The 14483-nt window shown below is 46.0% G+C and overlaps 1 protein-coding gene across 2 annotated transcripts in view; it reads left to right on the forward strand.

Annotated features, from left to right (window-relative positions):
* LOC138513761 (pseudouridylate synthase 1 homolog) overlaps window positions 1-14483 on the forward strand; it is a 244011-nt gene that overhangs the window by 116463 nt on the left and 113065 nt on the right. For both annotated transcript variants that reach the window (XM_069628849.1, XM_069628850.1), the window contains one exon: window positions 7165-7296. In XM_069628849.1, the coding sequence (XP_069484950.1) occupies window positions 7165-7296 (132 nt within the window). The remainder of the gene's footprint in view (window positions 1-7164; window positions 7297-14483) is intronic.

Here is a 14483-nt window from a genome sequence, read left to right on the forward strand (position 1 = left end):
GGTAGGATATCGGAATCAAAGATAGTAATAATAGAGGCAGTACCCTGCCATCAATTCTGTAGCAAGTGACAGGAACATATATGAAGGCATGGGCAGAATCTGTTCTGCATGATCAGTTAACATTTACTCCTATGGTCTTTACAAATGTTGCTCAACATATTAGGGGTATGATGAAGCCGGTTCATTCAAAATATATGTTGGCATAAATAAGTAGGCCTCAAACCTTTCTCCCTCATTGTTTCATTTTAGCAGCAAATACTTGGCTGCAGTAACTTAAATTAATAAAATAAGGTAAGTGATGCAGTAAAATGCAACCAAGTCACAAAACAAATGCCCTAGCATCAGAAGTCCAATCATTATAAGTCACAATGGTTTGCCATAGATTGTATCTGATGCAGGTAAAGTACGTGTGTTGGTGAAATGTTGAGAAGAGATGCAACAAAGTTACTGGTAAGTAAAAATGTGTTCTTATCTCCTAGGTTGCACTGCTCAGGTGCGACGACCAAAAAACAGTGAAATGGAGTGATACAAAGAGACTTGTTTTTAATGCTATCCTATGGAGGACAGGGGGAGACAAATGCTTTGCGTTTACTTTCCCCCCTCACTCTGATTTTCCCAGAGGACTAAATATGTTGACTGGGGGTTGCTGGAGGTTGGAATTTCCGCTGTTGGTTCCGGTGCGCGGTGTCCAGGAGCTGTGGGTGCAAGGATTCTTCCGGTCGGGTTCAGGAGCAGAGTGCCAACCTGTGACGATGGAGAAATGCAGACAGCATTGATGCAGACCTCTTCAGAACACTTAACAGGATGCGGGAAGGCATGTTTCAGCAATGGCCACTGCACATAGATGACGGCAGATTATTCCAGTTGCGGTTTAAGTCCTTCCAGAGCAGGATCCCTTGAAGCTGGCAGGCTGAAATTCAGCAGGAATGCGACATGCACTACAAGCTGTGGACCACTGAAATTGAGGCTGCAAATTCGGAACAGCAATGGTTCTAGCGAGGTAGCCCACTGGAGACCTAGTCAGTCTAAGGGTGGTCCAGGGACACTTCTGAAGGCTCGAGATGGCTGGATCCTCGAGAACACATCAAGACTGGTTGGTCCCACCATTCCAGGGGTTGAAACACCACACAGGCCCTTCGCAGATGAAGTAGTCCAACAGGGCTTCACCAAGCCAGGCGAGGGAAGGGATGCTGAGCCTCTACAGGAGTTTTCTTTGGAGATTCTGTCAGCTGTTCTACACAGGATTCTTGGCTCCAATGCTGATCTGCCAAAATGGCTGCAGGAGTCCTCTTCTTCCAAAGTAGTGTCTGAAAGCAAGTCCAAGCCCAACAGTGGTAAGGATCAGCACTGTTCAAACAGCCAGCAGTGGTCCAATCGGGGACCACTGTTGGTTTCGTTCATGCCCCAACCCAGGCTTTCAGGCCCCAAGGATATGGAGTGGGACCGGACAGTCCCACCCCCTTCCTGAGCCTCACACACACACACACAAAGGCATCACTAGCCGGCGAAAGCTGGGGCTTTTCCGGTCCACTGCATGACCGTATATGGGATTTCCTTACCTGGCAAGGCAGGAAAAAGGCTAACCAAGAATCTGGCCAAAGAACAAACGAAAATCTCATGGCGTTGCCATTTTAGGGCAATAGCCACGTTTAGTAGCCATACTCTGTAAACGCTAATGTGCACACTAGAAATAATACAGAAATGGTAAAAATATAATTGCTGCCACTGGCTTGTCTTTAGACACATATGAAAGTAACCAAAATCCCAAGTGTAACAAGTAGGGTGATACAAAAGTATCCACATTGCATTGCATTATAAAATGCTGTGTACAAGGTTAAAACGTTACAAAGTGTAAAAAGTCAAAAGGCAAACCTAGTTTCTCAATACTGATAGTCTGAAGGACAGAGCAGTTTCCCCTTACCAAAATGAGCAAAATGCCAGGGGAGTGAAGCTGAACGCTTCACTTCCCTGTACAAAGTCATGACAGGATCAGAAACGAAAGCAAAATGTTTGGGTGCCCATAGAACTATGGAGGGAATGTTGCAAAAAGAGTAATCTTTCCTAACAATAATAAACAGTGATAGCCAATGGTCAAACACCAAACTATCAACACTTTCAAAGTTAATGCATGCCGACTTAACAGAGGAGTAGTAAGACTACCTAAAACACAAAGATAACAAAGTGGCCTGCAGTGGCGGTAGGCAGCATTCTAGGTTTAGTTATTGCTACACTGAAATTATGCTTATGATTATGACATTTTTGCCACTAAATCTCCTCTCTTCAGTGTCTGTTGTTAAGTTGAGCTATGTTTTTTTTCACTTTGTTTCTAAGCAATGTCAAATATGAAAGCTACAGAAAGAACTGTGAGATAAACTAATTTTCCAAGTATCAAATAGTAGGAAGCCAGATTAACACCAGATCTTCAGTTTCTGCTTATAGTCAGTCTTTTAGCCTTGCCCTCCAGACCCTTTACCTTTTAGATCAGTAGTCATTTGACCAAGGAAGGTTCGAGAAACCTCTTTCATAGTCTGTCTAAAACATCCATAAACAGAAGTAACAAATGATGACATACGGTTAAGTGTGACCTGGCGAGAGGTGGTGATCTCACCCCACAAGAGTGCTTCTGGTCTTGCCTTCTCAGCCGAGGGGCGTCCTCCACCCCTTTGAAAATATCTGCTTACTTTCAACAGCTCATTTCTCAGTCCAGTTCCTGCTGTATTGCTGCACTGGGCTCAGGCCCCACAGCCTTCCTCCAGTAACCCCGGAGGGGATGGAACCTACAGTCCTCAACCTTTGCGCATATGTCCTTCAGCGTGTGGCAGAACAAGCATCGTCTTCAGTAAAATGCGAGGGCAGGTAGCCTAATAAAAGTCCACTATAAAAGAAACTAGGAACCTTAGGGTGACACAATTTCATTTGTGCGCGACAGGTGTGACTGCACGTCCTACAGGTTTTAACCTGATCCCTCCCGCAAAGAGCCCCCCTTATTTATTTCTACTGCATGTTTATTCATTTATTTTCTAAAAAGACATATTTCCACAATCCCCCCTTTTCTATAATCCACTTTCTTTCCTCATTTTCATATACTTTTTTGTTACATGAGGAAAACCTCATGGAAACTGGATCAATGGGGAGATGCCTTTTAGTCCCCCCCTAACCCACAATCTAAGTTAAAATAAGTGCTTATTCTGTTAGTATTTCTTACTTTATTAGCAACTGATTGGAATAGTGCTGCACCTGCTGCAACATGATAGATGGATACAAATCGTCATAATATAGCTCTTCAATGGGTCTGGAAGGTCTATTAAATACTACTGCCTCACTCCCTCTGCAGCAGCATTGATCGATGCAAAAGTTAAGAAACATAACCGCATTACACACACTGCAGTGGTATGGTATGGCTGTTGAGAGATTTAATTACCGATTTGAGAAAATTACATCATAGGGAGGACATAGGGTGGCTGTGCGATGGCCACTTCAAATGTTCTTTTTCTCCTCATTGATTATAACTTCCAGCACCTGAAAGCTTTTTTTATCTTCCTTATTTCGAGTAACAATTCTAACAAGTTATCAAATCTTAGACCATTTCTGCTGGACCTCTGTAAGCTTACAAACCTACTCTCCTCTGTGGGCAAGAACATATCAAATTGTCAAATCCCTGCCTGCTAGATTAAATGTACATCCACAAACAGCACAGGCACCAGTTATACACACTTCTCTCCATTTTTGAACAATAGCTTTGCATGCTAAATAGTTGTGGCCTTCCCATCCCAGCATATTCTATTACCCACCAGTAGCATTTGACCTCTTACTAACTTGCTAAGAGATTGCAGCTTGAGAGGTTGAAGGGCCATCATTTCCAACTGGAACCAATACCTAACCCAAGGTTGTCCCTGGAGCAAAAGTGTGGTACCGAGTGGAACTTCTATGAGTTCACACTTCCCACACATCTCGATAGGTGACCCAGTCCCAGCTGCAGACCACCCAGGAGCGGGGGACGATCTTGCTAGTTAGTACCCACGTTCCTTTTACTGGACCCTTTTTCGTTGTAGGTGCATGCTCTGCTCTCTCATCTCCATCCGATGTATTCCTTCATATCTCTCCAGGGCCACAGCTCATCTGGAATTCTGTAATCTTTTCCGAGGATTCTTGGCCATCTGTTGTGCAACATGTCTTCCCTGTTGCTCAGGAGATCAGTTTTCAGGTAGTCTTGCAGTTCTGCACAGGCAATGTCCCATTGTTACATCTTCCCTGACAATACATCACCTCTGGTCAAGTGTACAAACTCATCTCGAGTGAAAGTGCAGGGAGTTCCAATCACATGGAGTTAGCCAATATCGGTATCTGTATTAGATGCGCCCCAGTGATCAGCACTGTTGCTTGTTTTAATCAACCAAATTGGTCGTTCAGTCCTTGGCCTTGGTAAATTCCCCAAACTGCAAGGGCTGTATTTACACCATGTCAAACTCGATTAGCCACTTCCCTCTTGCCACTCCTAGTGAATAATTTCTCGAACTGCTGTTGCCACATTATGGTGGCTCCCTCTGAACAGTTGAGAAACTGCTTGCCACCTGCAATGAAGACAATGGAATTGAAAAAATCGTAGTACCCAATAAAACATTAACAATGAGATTTTGAAACCCAGACCTATCCATCTATCTCACAGTATCATACCACAAGGACTGTGAAGCAATCTTCGTACGATTACATGGCCTTTTTTCGTCATCCATATTGTATTGGCATATTACCTGCAGCGCCTTAGAACAAACCTTGGTTACCTCTGTGTTGTTCCTGAAACTCATGGTAGTTATTAAAAGAAGCAAAATAATTCAACAGTGTTATTGAAATCCATTCTTAACTCAAACTCTGGTTCTTCTATACGACACCTGCCCAATACAGCCACCAGGTGGAAACTCACTGGCATGTCTATTATGCTGTTATTCTCATTATTGTGATGTTACATTCACCAAGTCTGTGGCAAGGGATCCAATACGGAACCAAAAGACCACCCACTGCATTTCACATGTCCCTTGTCTAAAGTGTAAAACAGAGAAACTGTAGTACATCTGATCAGAAATGTGCGTTGGCTCAAGCAAAATTATAGTTGCATCAGTAGGTTTAACAAAGTTGAATATAGTTTCATTCTGAATTACTGGACTGGAATTAATGACTGTTGAACCGCAGCTTGGGCGTAGGTCTCACCAGAGAGCCAATTTGGGAGTATTTCACATGGATGCTGGACCTGACAGGACTGACACTAACCTGGTTTGGGTGAAAATGTTGAAAGGTCAATGCCACTTCCACGTTGTCAAGATACTATGCATCTCTGACAGTACTGTGGCCATGATTCAACATTCATGGTTTCTGTTAATCGGGGGTTGGGAGGAGGTTAACCCCTCCCCCAAAACTCCCCTTTCATCACTCTCTACCCCCTTGCCAGCCCAGCACATTCCCCTTCCACACCTAAAGTCATGCAAAACCCCTTGCCTGCACCTCCTCCCTTCCCCACCACAATAATTCCCCCTCCTCTCCTGCACAGATACGCACGTATGCACTCACTCACTCACAAACACACATACACAGACTGACAACACATAAATATTGTCTCCACAGGGTGTTCGGTATACCAGTGCTTTAGCCTTTTCCCTTTGCGCCCTGGTCATTGCGCCCACACATCTGAGGTACCGTTTTCATCAGGACACCTGTGGGAACATGGGAAGGTACGACATGTGGTGTTGCACGCGTGTTTTGGTGGTTTCCTGGTGGTAAATGTGTCAAAATTGTCTTTTGCCCTACATTTTGAAGTTTTCTGGGCAATAAATTGTAGTACGACACATGCAAGTTAGATCTCTTTGGATTCCCACAGGTGTCTTCTTTTCAGAAATGCATAGGGTTCCCCGTTTTTCTTTGTGGCTGCGACACGCCAGACCTAAATGTGTGGGTTGTCCACAAGGCCAATCGAGTCTTCCCCAGGCCGTTTGGTGTACCAGTGGTTTAGCCTTTTCCCTTTGCGCCCAGCTAAGTGCACCCACACATGTGAGGCACCATTTTTATCAGGACACCTGTGGGAATGTGGGAAGGTATGACATGTGGTGTTTTCTCTTGGTTGTGATAACGTTTATATACATTTTCCTACTACAGTTTATTACACAACCCTATAATTTCCCATATGTGCCCTACATTTAGTTGTTGCTTTAGGCACTGTACTCGTTTATGGCCTGCGCAAGTCACCTATCCGTCAAAAGGTCAGCCTGTGCTCTTTCCAAAAATGTATGCTTGGCATTCTTCACCACATTGGTTTTCCTTATTTTCAAATGCTAAGGACATCAGTTTAGGCCGTCAGCATAAACCATGGCTTTGTTTTTGGCTCGTGGTATTGCTTTTTTTTTGTGAAACCTTATAAAAAAATGTGTGATTTCCTAATTAGAAGAATCGGGGAATGGAGCATTGCATTGCTTTTCTCAATATTCATGGAAGCCATTACCTTAGTTCAAATATGTCCAGCACATACATTTTTTTTTCCTGTCACATTTCCAATTGTTTCCCAAACAATTGGAATAATGGGTACATAGTTGTTGCCTGACCTGCGGAAATGACCCCTTCCTGAACTTGGAATTGTATCTACTTTTCAGAAATGTCTGCCTTTGTGTGCTCCCATTGAGCTTTCCTACCCTCCTCTTCCATTCATTTCCTATTAAAAAAATAAAAGGGGAAAGATTGCCTACATCCCACAAGGTACCTGTTCTTGAAAGTTTGGAAAATGGCAAATTCAGAGCTGCAAACCATTTGTTCCTAGCTTGTACAAGAAAAAAGCCCCACAGGCTTCTTTGTACTTCATTTTATTGGCATTTTCTGAAAAAACACAACGTTTGGTTACTTTTCTGTTATTTTCTCACAACCCCCTACAGCAAACCTCGACTCATTGGTGGTTTTAAGACCACCTGCATGCGTGAAGAAAAGAGTGCAAATCTGGCCAGGAGATCACTTGTTAGAAAAAAGTTCCAATGGATTGAATGCTGACATACATGTTCAGTTATTTACTTATAATTTAGGTGCTTGCTCTCCCCAGTTGATGCCTCTTTGCTATGCTGTCTTCTTAGTTCTGCCTTTCCCTTTTTTATTTCTTTACCTGGCTAACCAGCGTTATCTTTTAATCACACACAGATAAACCCTGGCATGCACACCATTGAGTCTGTGTTGATCTCAGCTCTCGTCAATGCACAGTGTGTCCCGAAACCGTGTGCTACTACTGATCGGGCATGGTTGAAGCTCCAGCGCTGTGCCAGGACTGACAAGGTGAGATAGAATGAATGGGGATGAGGTGGTTGGTTATTTTAAGTGATTGTGCTGTGATACATGGAGTGGTTTGTGAGTGGATAGATGGGTTGCTTGATGGGTAGTTATGTGGGCCTATGGGGGTGATTGGATAAAGAGGACAATGGGAGGCAGATGGGTTGAAGGTCTTAATAGACACATGTTTGGATTGGATTGCTGGGAGATCACATAAATGGCTTTGTTTTATTTATAGGAAGGTAGAACAAATTGATACATGGGCGTGAACACATTGATGAGAAAGTTACAAACATTCATGCATTGGCCAAGTGAGTGACTGAATGGGATGGATTTATTTTCATGGGAAGATGTGTGATTGATATTGATATATTTTATGCTAGCACATAGTTAAGGTTAAAACACATTTTCTGTGGCCTTTCAGAAAATAGCATTTCCCAATGACTTTCGAAGGCTTATAGGGAAGATACTAAACAATCCCCTCAGTGCATTTTAGAGGTATCCTCCCCTACATGGACATTTTCATGATGGCTTGAAATTATTATCCAAAATGTGTATTAATGGTGCTTTGAACATGGTTTAACATGGAGCTTTCCTATCGCGGAAACAGAGTGATGGTTACATATTAACAATGCTCGGTGTCCTGTAAACAAGAAACACATATACATGTTGGCAATTTTAAGAACATTAACTTTATGTATTTCACACATGCGCGCACTGCTTGTGTACATTAATCCAGGAATACAATTAAAAATGCAATACACATCTTTCTTCATATACATCTATGTACACTTACATGAAAAACACAAGGTGCTCTGTGATGCACAACAATACGCGCGCACAGAAGCACGTGTTACCCCAATCCCAAAAGTAGATGGCACTCGCAATACAAAACATGCACAAGATAACATACACACAGAATCAATTCTACTACACTACAGGCGATCACCATGTATCTCTCTCGCATACACACTATCACACATACACATGCTTGTGCCACTCCCCAACAGTATATGCCACTTGCCATACAAAACATGCCTAATGTCTCATACACACAGAACCAATTGTAGTACACTACAGCTGATCGCTGCAATAGGCATACTTTTCACTCTCATTTTACATAAATCCATGTAAACGTATACAGAAAATACAAGTACCTCACTGGCACTCATATGCACACATAGATGCGCCCCCCCCAAAAATAGGTGAGGCTCGCTGTATAAATCACACACAAGGTCACATACACAAAGAGCCAACTGCAGCACTGCACCTCAACACTGCAATAGGTGTACCGTACTATGTTCTCATGCAGACATATTTTACACACACAACCGCACAGATTACTTATTAATTAACGTTCAATAATGTTTCCATTTCCTTTTTTTTTTTTTACTAACATAGAATTTGTTATTATTTAAATGTACCCCATCAGGCTGAAATATTTTGGTATTGTTACTCTTAATGTTGTAGTCTGATTTCCAAGACATGCCCTTTTCTGAAATAAATTTAAATATACATCTATTCACAGATAATAATGCAGGATTCATTTTCCAGTGAACTGTGGTTCCCTGCATCCACCCTTTTGTGCAGGAAAGCCTGAAAACATGATGTGGCAGCTTGGGAACATAATAAATACCTTTAATAAATCACATTTCATTTGTCATAGAAGAGCCGCTCCTTTTGTATTTCCAAAGTTATTGCCACCAGCATGTTGAAAAATGTCAGGAGTATTTCCACTTATTTGACAGTCTCCTAAATATTCTATTATATCTTTCCACTTCCCTTCACTATGGTCGTGCCAATGGACTGTAACATTAGATAATGGTAATATCATCAGCTCTCACATTACATAATTTTCCAACCTAACTATCCATGCATCTCCAGTAATCCAAACCGGGAGAAATCTGAGAGGCCGCAGACGGAGGAGAGGAAGGAAAAGCCTGTGCTGCCCAAGCTGGCCCAATCAGCACAGGCAAAGACTTTGTCGATGATGAGAATTGGTGGCAGCTGCTCTCACGACGCTTAAGGTAGTTGACCCTGTGAAGGTAGCCCCCGCAACACAAAGTATCCTTGCCCCCTAGGCGTGACACCGCCACAGTGACTTTGGCAAAGTCTGCTGGCCCGCTGGAAGGGGAGAAACCGGATCAGGCCCCGGTTCAAGCCCCACAGGGGGGGAAAAAGTGGGGGGCGTGGAGGCCCCAAAACAGCCCTCCCGAGCCGTGGCACAAGCCATGAAGGTCTCGTTCACAGACGACGAGGACCAGGAGTCCTTCCACACGGTCCACAAGGACGTGGAAGAGCAGGACGACGGAGACGATGATGACTGAGACAACGGCACAGAGCCTACGTTTCCGATACAGCCTAGTCAGCCAAGGGATGTGTCTCTGAAGATTCTGTCGACTCTTCACACCTTGGTGTCACAGCTTCAGAAGACGATGCCACCGGGCCCGGCTCCAGTGGTCTCCCAGGCTCCCATTCAGCCTCCAACTAAGAAGAGGACGCGTCATCCGACACCTCCATTTCAGCATTCACATCTCGTCGGGCCCATTCTCCCCCATCAGACAGGGGTGTGGGGCTGGATGCGGCCACAACCATGGACAATGACATTGTTGCAGCGGGCGGCGAGTCTCTGATTTGGGTGTTCCACCTAGGAAGTCCCCACCGGACGAGGTGGGGTTGTTCCATTCCATGATCGCCAGACTCTGTGAGCTTTTTCAGCTTGTGCCTGAAGAAACCAGGAAGGAGGGTTTCTTGTACTAGAGGCGCGAGTCCAGGAGGAAGACAATCATGGCGGTGCCTCTTCTTGACGACATGTGGGATGAGGGATTAGCCCTCATGAATAACCCTTGCATGGCTCCAGCCAAACGGGAAAGACTCGAAGAAGTATCGGGTGCTGGACTCCGCACCCAAGTGCTTGAGGTCGCAACCATCGCCGGATACAGTGGAACCGGCAGCCGCGAGGAAACTGTCGGCTAACCCGTCCTCGTATTCAGTCCCTCTGGACAGCAAGGGGAAGAAGCTGGATGCCATGGGAAGGAAGGTGATTTATACTGCGGTGTCCACGATCAAGACTGCCAATGCACTGGCGATCCTAGCCAGGTACTGGCGATCCTAGCCAGGTACGACATAAAACTGTGGTACAAGGTGGGCCCTATTCTGGAGTTCCTCCCAGACGATAAGAGGATGGAGCAAATCGCTCTTTTCCAGGAGGGGGGAAGTTGCGTCTGATCACGCCATTACAGTGGCATTGGACGTCGCCGACACGGGGTTCCGGCAGATGGGGAACAGTGTCTGCCTTCACCGACAAACCTGGATGAAGGGCACAAATTTCCCGCAGGAAGTTCAGGTGAAGGTGTTGGACATGCCCTTCGACCGAGAGAACTTGTTTGGGAAGGTCGTCGACGAGTCCCTCCAGGCCATCAATGCGGATACGGAGATGGCCCGTTCCTTGGGCACTCTCCAGCAGCAGGGCTCTTCTTCCCGCTCCGCCAGGGGAAAGTTAAGCAGGTCTTCCAAAGGTTTCTCCTCTTCGTACCATCAGTCTTCCAGATCCACAACCCAGGTAGTGGAGGACAGCGTAGCTGTCGTCCGAAGGGAAGGATGCCGGCTCTGAAACAGGCCTGAACCGGCCGGGATGTTGGGACCCCACGCGTGCACCCCGGTGTGTGGCCAGCTGACTAGGTTTGTCAGCGAGTGGAAGATAACCATCAGCTGGGTGCTGGACGCTCTCACCCAGGGACAAACCCTGGAGTTTCAACGCAGGTATCCGTGGATCCCTCAGGAGCAACACATTCCTCGGCTCCTGGGTGAGGTACGGGCCATGCTGCGGAAAGGTGCGATAGAGCTACTACCCCAACGGCCCTGGGGCTTGGGAGTCTATTCCAGATACTTTCTGGCCAGAAAGAAGACAGGGGGCTAGAACCCATCCTAGACCTGCAACGTCTCAACAAATACTTAGTCCCAAAAATTTAGCATGGTCACGTTGCAGCACATGCTCTGCCAACTGGATGAAGGAGACTTCTTGACGTCGCTGGACCTCGAGGATGCTTATTTCCACATCCCTGTTCACAAGAAACATCTAAAGGTTTTGCGTTTTGTAGTGCAGGACCAGCACTACCAGTTCAAGGCCCTACCTTCCGGATTGAAGTCGGCCCCCAGATTGTCCACAAAGTGCCTGGCACTGGTGGCGGCCCACCTACTTCTATGGGGTATACACGTATACCCGTACCTCGACGACTGGCTCATCTGGACCTGCTTGTGAGAGTTAGCCGTCAGACACACGGAAGCAACCGTCCAGCTACTGACTGGTCTAGGATTCTCCATCAACTATCCAAAGTCCTGCTTGACACCATCGCAGAATGCGCTATTCCAAGGAGCCAGACTCGATACGGTGTCCTGCCTGGCATCACCCTCTGGGACGAGGGTAACAGCCATTCATGGGAAGGTGCAGAGGCGCTGTCGATGAAGACAGCCACGGTGCAGACCAGCAAGTCGTTGCTCGGCATGATGTCATCCTGCATTTACCTCATCCAGCTCTGCAGGTTACAGATGCAACCTCTTCAGGAGTTCCTGGGCGCTCACTTGATACAGGTGTCCGGAAGCTTCACAGGCAAGAACTTGCATGACGAGGAGTTCCGTCAAGCGATAAGGTGGTGGGGCGTCCGCTCCAACATCGCCCGAGGCATGGGGTTTCAAAACCCTCCATACCAGGAGACGGTCACCACGGATGCTTCCCTGGACGGCTGGGGAGTCCACACCGGACATCGGCACACCAGAGGCCTGTGGCTGCCGGAGCAGAAGGATCTCCATATCAACATTCTGGAACTGCGGGCAGTGTTCTGGGCCCCCAAATCGTTCCTTCCGTCTCTGAAGGACAGGGTGGTGACTCCCTCAGCAGGGAATTGCACTCCTGCCATGAGAGGGAGCTTCTGCAGGACCATGTGGCCCATATCTTTGCCGAGTGGGGCAGGCCCCAGATTGATCTGTTTGCGACAGCAGCAAACTCCAAATACCAGAAGTTTGCCAGCAGATTCCATCAAACGAGGAGCCTGGGGGACTCGTTCCCCTTCCCGTGGAAAGGGTTGTTTCTGTACGCCTTTCCTCCATTGCCTCTCCTGCTACAAGTCATCAGCACACTCGAACAGTGCCAATGCAGGATGATACTCATTGCCCTTGTGTGACCGAGGCAGATTTGGTATCTGGACTGTCTCAGCCTGTTAGCGAATTTAAACAAAAAAGTGTGGTTCTACCTTGACACTGTTTTAGTGCATCATTTAAGCTTCTGACCTTTGTTTCCTTTGGGCGCATTGAAGACCTTCAAAGGTCCTGGTAGATGGGGCATTTAAAAAGAAAGTGTTGGGATGTCTCCATCTGACCATTTGTAAACCGAGTGGGATAGGTCTTTGCTTATTGTACCTGTTTACCAAGACCTACTCTCCTCAGTAGCCCATGAAGGACAACCACTGTTGTAATTTCTTTAACATTTACTTCCAGTGGTACGAAGTGTCTGCAGAGAACGCAAGCAAAAGCAAAAGTTGATGGTCGGAAGGTTTTGAATAAATCATAACCACAGGCACAGCTCTGGGCAACCTTCCAGACCGTCTTTTTTCAGCCTGCCATGCCATTACAAAAGAGGGAAATACCATATGCAAATCGGGCTTGGTGTCACAAAAAGGGGCAGCCTAGCCCAAACTGCTCAGTCACATCCCTTCTACACGAGACCACAAGCATCACTAGACATGTTTTGGCCTTGTTGTGCATCATCACTGAGGAGCAGCTTCGGTCTCTAGGCTCGGGACCCACGTCTGGGCATACCGTCCCACTCAGGATGACTAAAGCAAAATCAAAGTTGAAGGCTGGAAGTTCTTGAATACCTCCTAAATATGGGCACAGCTCCAGGCAACCCTGCAGACCATCATTTACAGAAGGGGAAAATACCATATGCAAATCAGGCTTGGTCCCGTTTTGCAATGGGGCAGACGGGCCATAAAATGGTGTAACTCAATCCAGCGATGAACACATGCATATATGTGCTGCTAGGGCTACACCGGTACGTTTTTGGTGCTTTAATGTGCGTGGCTGCCTCTTGTGCACTGCTCTGCCGTCATAAGCAACAGCAAGTGCGTTCTAAGTGGGAGAGCTAGTGTTCAGCTGACTAGTGGGTGGATCCTGGGGAATACATGGAACAGAGACTGGGTACACAACAGGACCACATTTTTACATTAGTCCGAAGGGACATCATATATACACAAAGGAATGTGCAATAGAGTTAATTGCAGGGTAGTCGCATAGGGGAGAAATGTCAGATTAAGTGGAGGCTGCTCCCTCAGATTTAAGGAGGTGGAGCTTTAATGCAGATTTGATGGAGTTACATATTAGAAGTGCTTTAACCGTGAAGAGGAAAGGAGTTCCAGTGGTGTGAGGAGAGCAGAGAAAAGGAGCAGAAGCAAGATGAAGTGCTGGGTGGTCGGGGAACCAAAGGATTGAGGTATGCACTTGATCGAAGGGTGCAGGGAGGAGAGTAGGGCAGAAGACAGTGTTGGCTAACTAGAATGGAGTTAACTTGGAGATTTGAAAGCAAGCAGTAGGGGTTTAAAGAGAGACCCCATTTTCACAGCTTGGCAACAGTGTTTGGAAGTGGAATAAGTGCAGGGAACATTTTACAGAAGGGTGCAAAATGAGCATTTGCCACTAGACATTTGCTAGTGATATTTGACTCCTGCCGAGTAAGAACTAGCCTCATGTGTGCATATATAGAATTGAGGTGACAAGTGATTTTTTTGATGGCAGATTAGTAGTTTCCAACACAAATCTTTGTCCGTTTATAGTTGAATCTTTGTCAACTGGGAGCGGGAAGTAAGGAGGACACTGAGCAGAAGGCTATTACTGATGTATAGATGGCTAAACTCCAGGGTCTGAATGAGGCTTTTGGTAGAAATATATGTGAGGGGTGGTTTTTCCTTATATAGTGCATGTTAGTCCTGGCTGCAGTTGAGGTAGAAGCAACAAAGTGTGGAGGTGTAAAAGTTGCTATAAAAAAGGATCCCAAGGTTGAATGCCTTGGGGGAGGGTGTGACGAATCCTGTAGAGTCATCACACAATCCCAGCCTTAAGTCTCCTTCTATGTGGCCAGGGAAAGGCAGCCACTACCTGATCCTAACCCTAGGGGTGGTCTTAAGAGGGAGGATCACATG

This window comes from Ambystoma mexicanum, chromosome 12 (genome assembly GCF_040938575.1).
Source record: "Ambystoma mexicanum isolate Mex_15411 chromosome 12, UKY_AmexF1_1, whole genome shotgun sequence".
NCBI lineage: Eukaryota > Metazoa > Chordata > Amphibia > Caudata > Ambystomatidae > Ambystoma > Ambystoma mexicanum.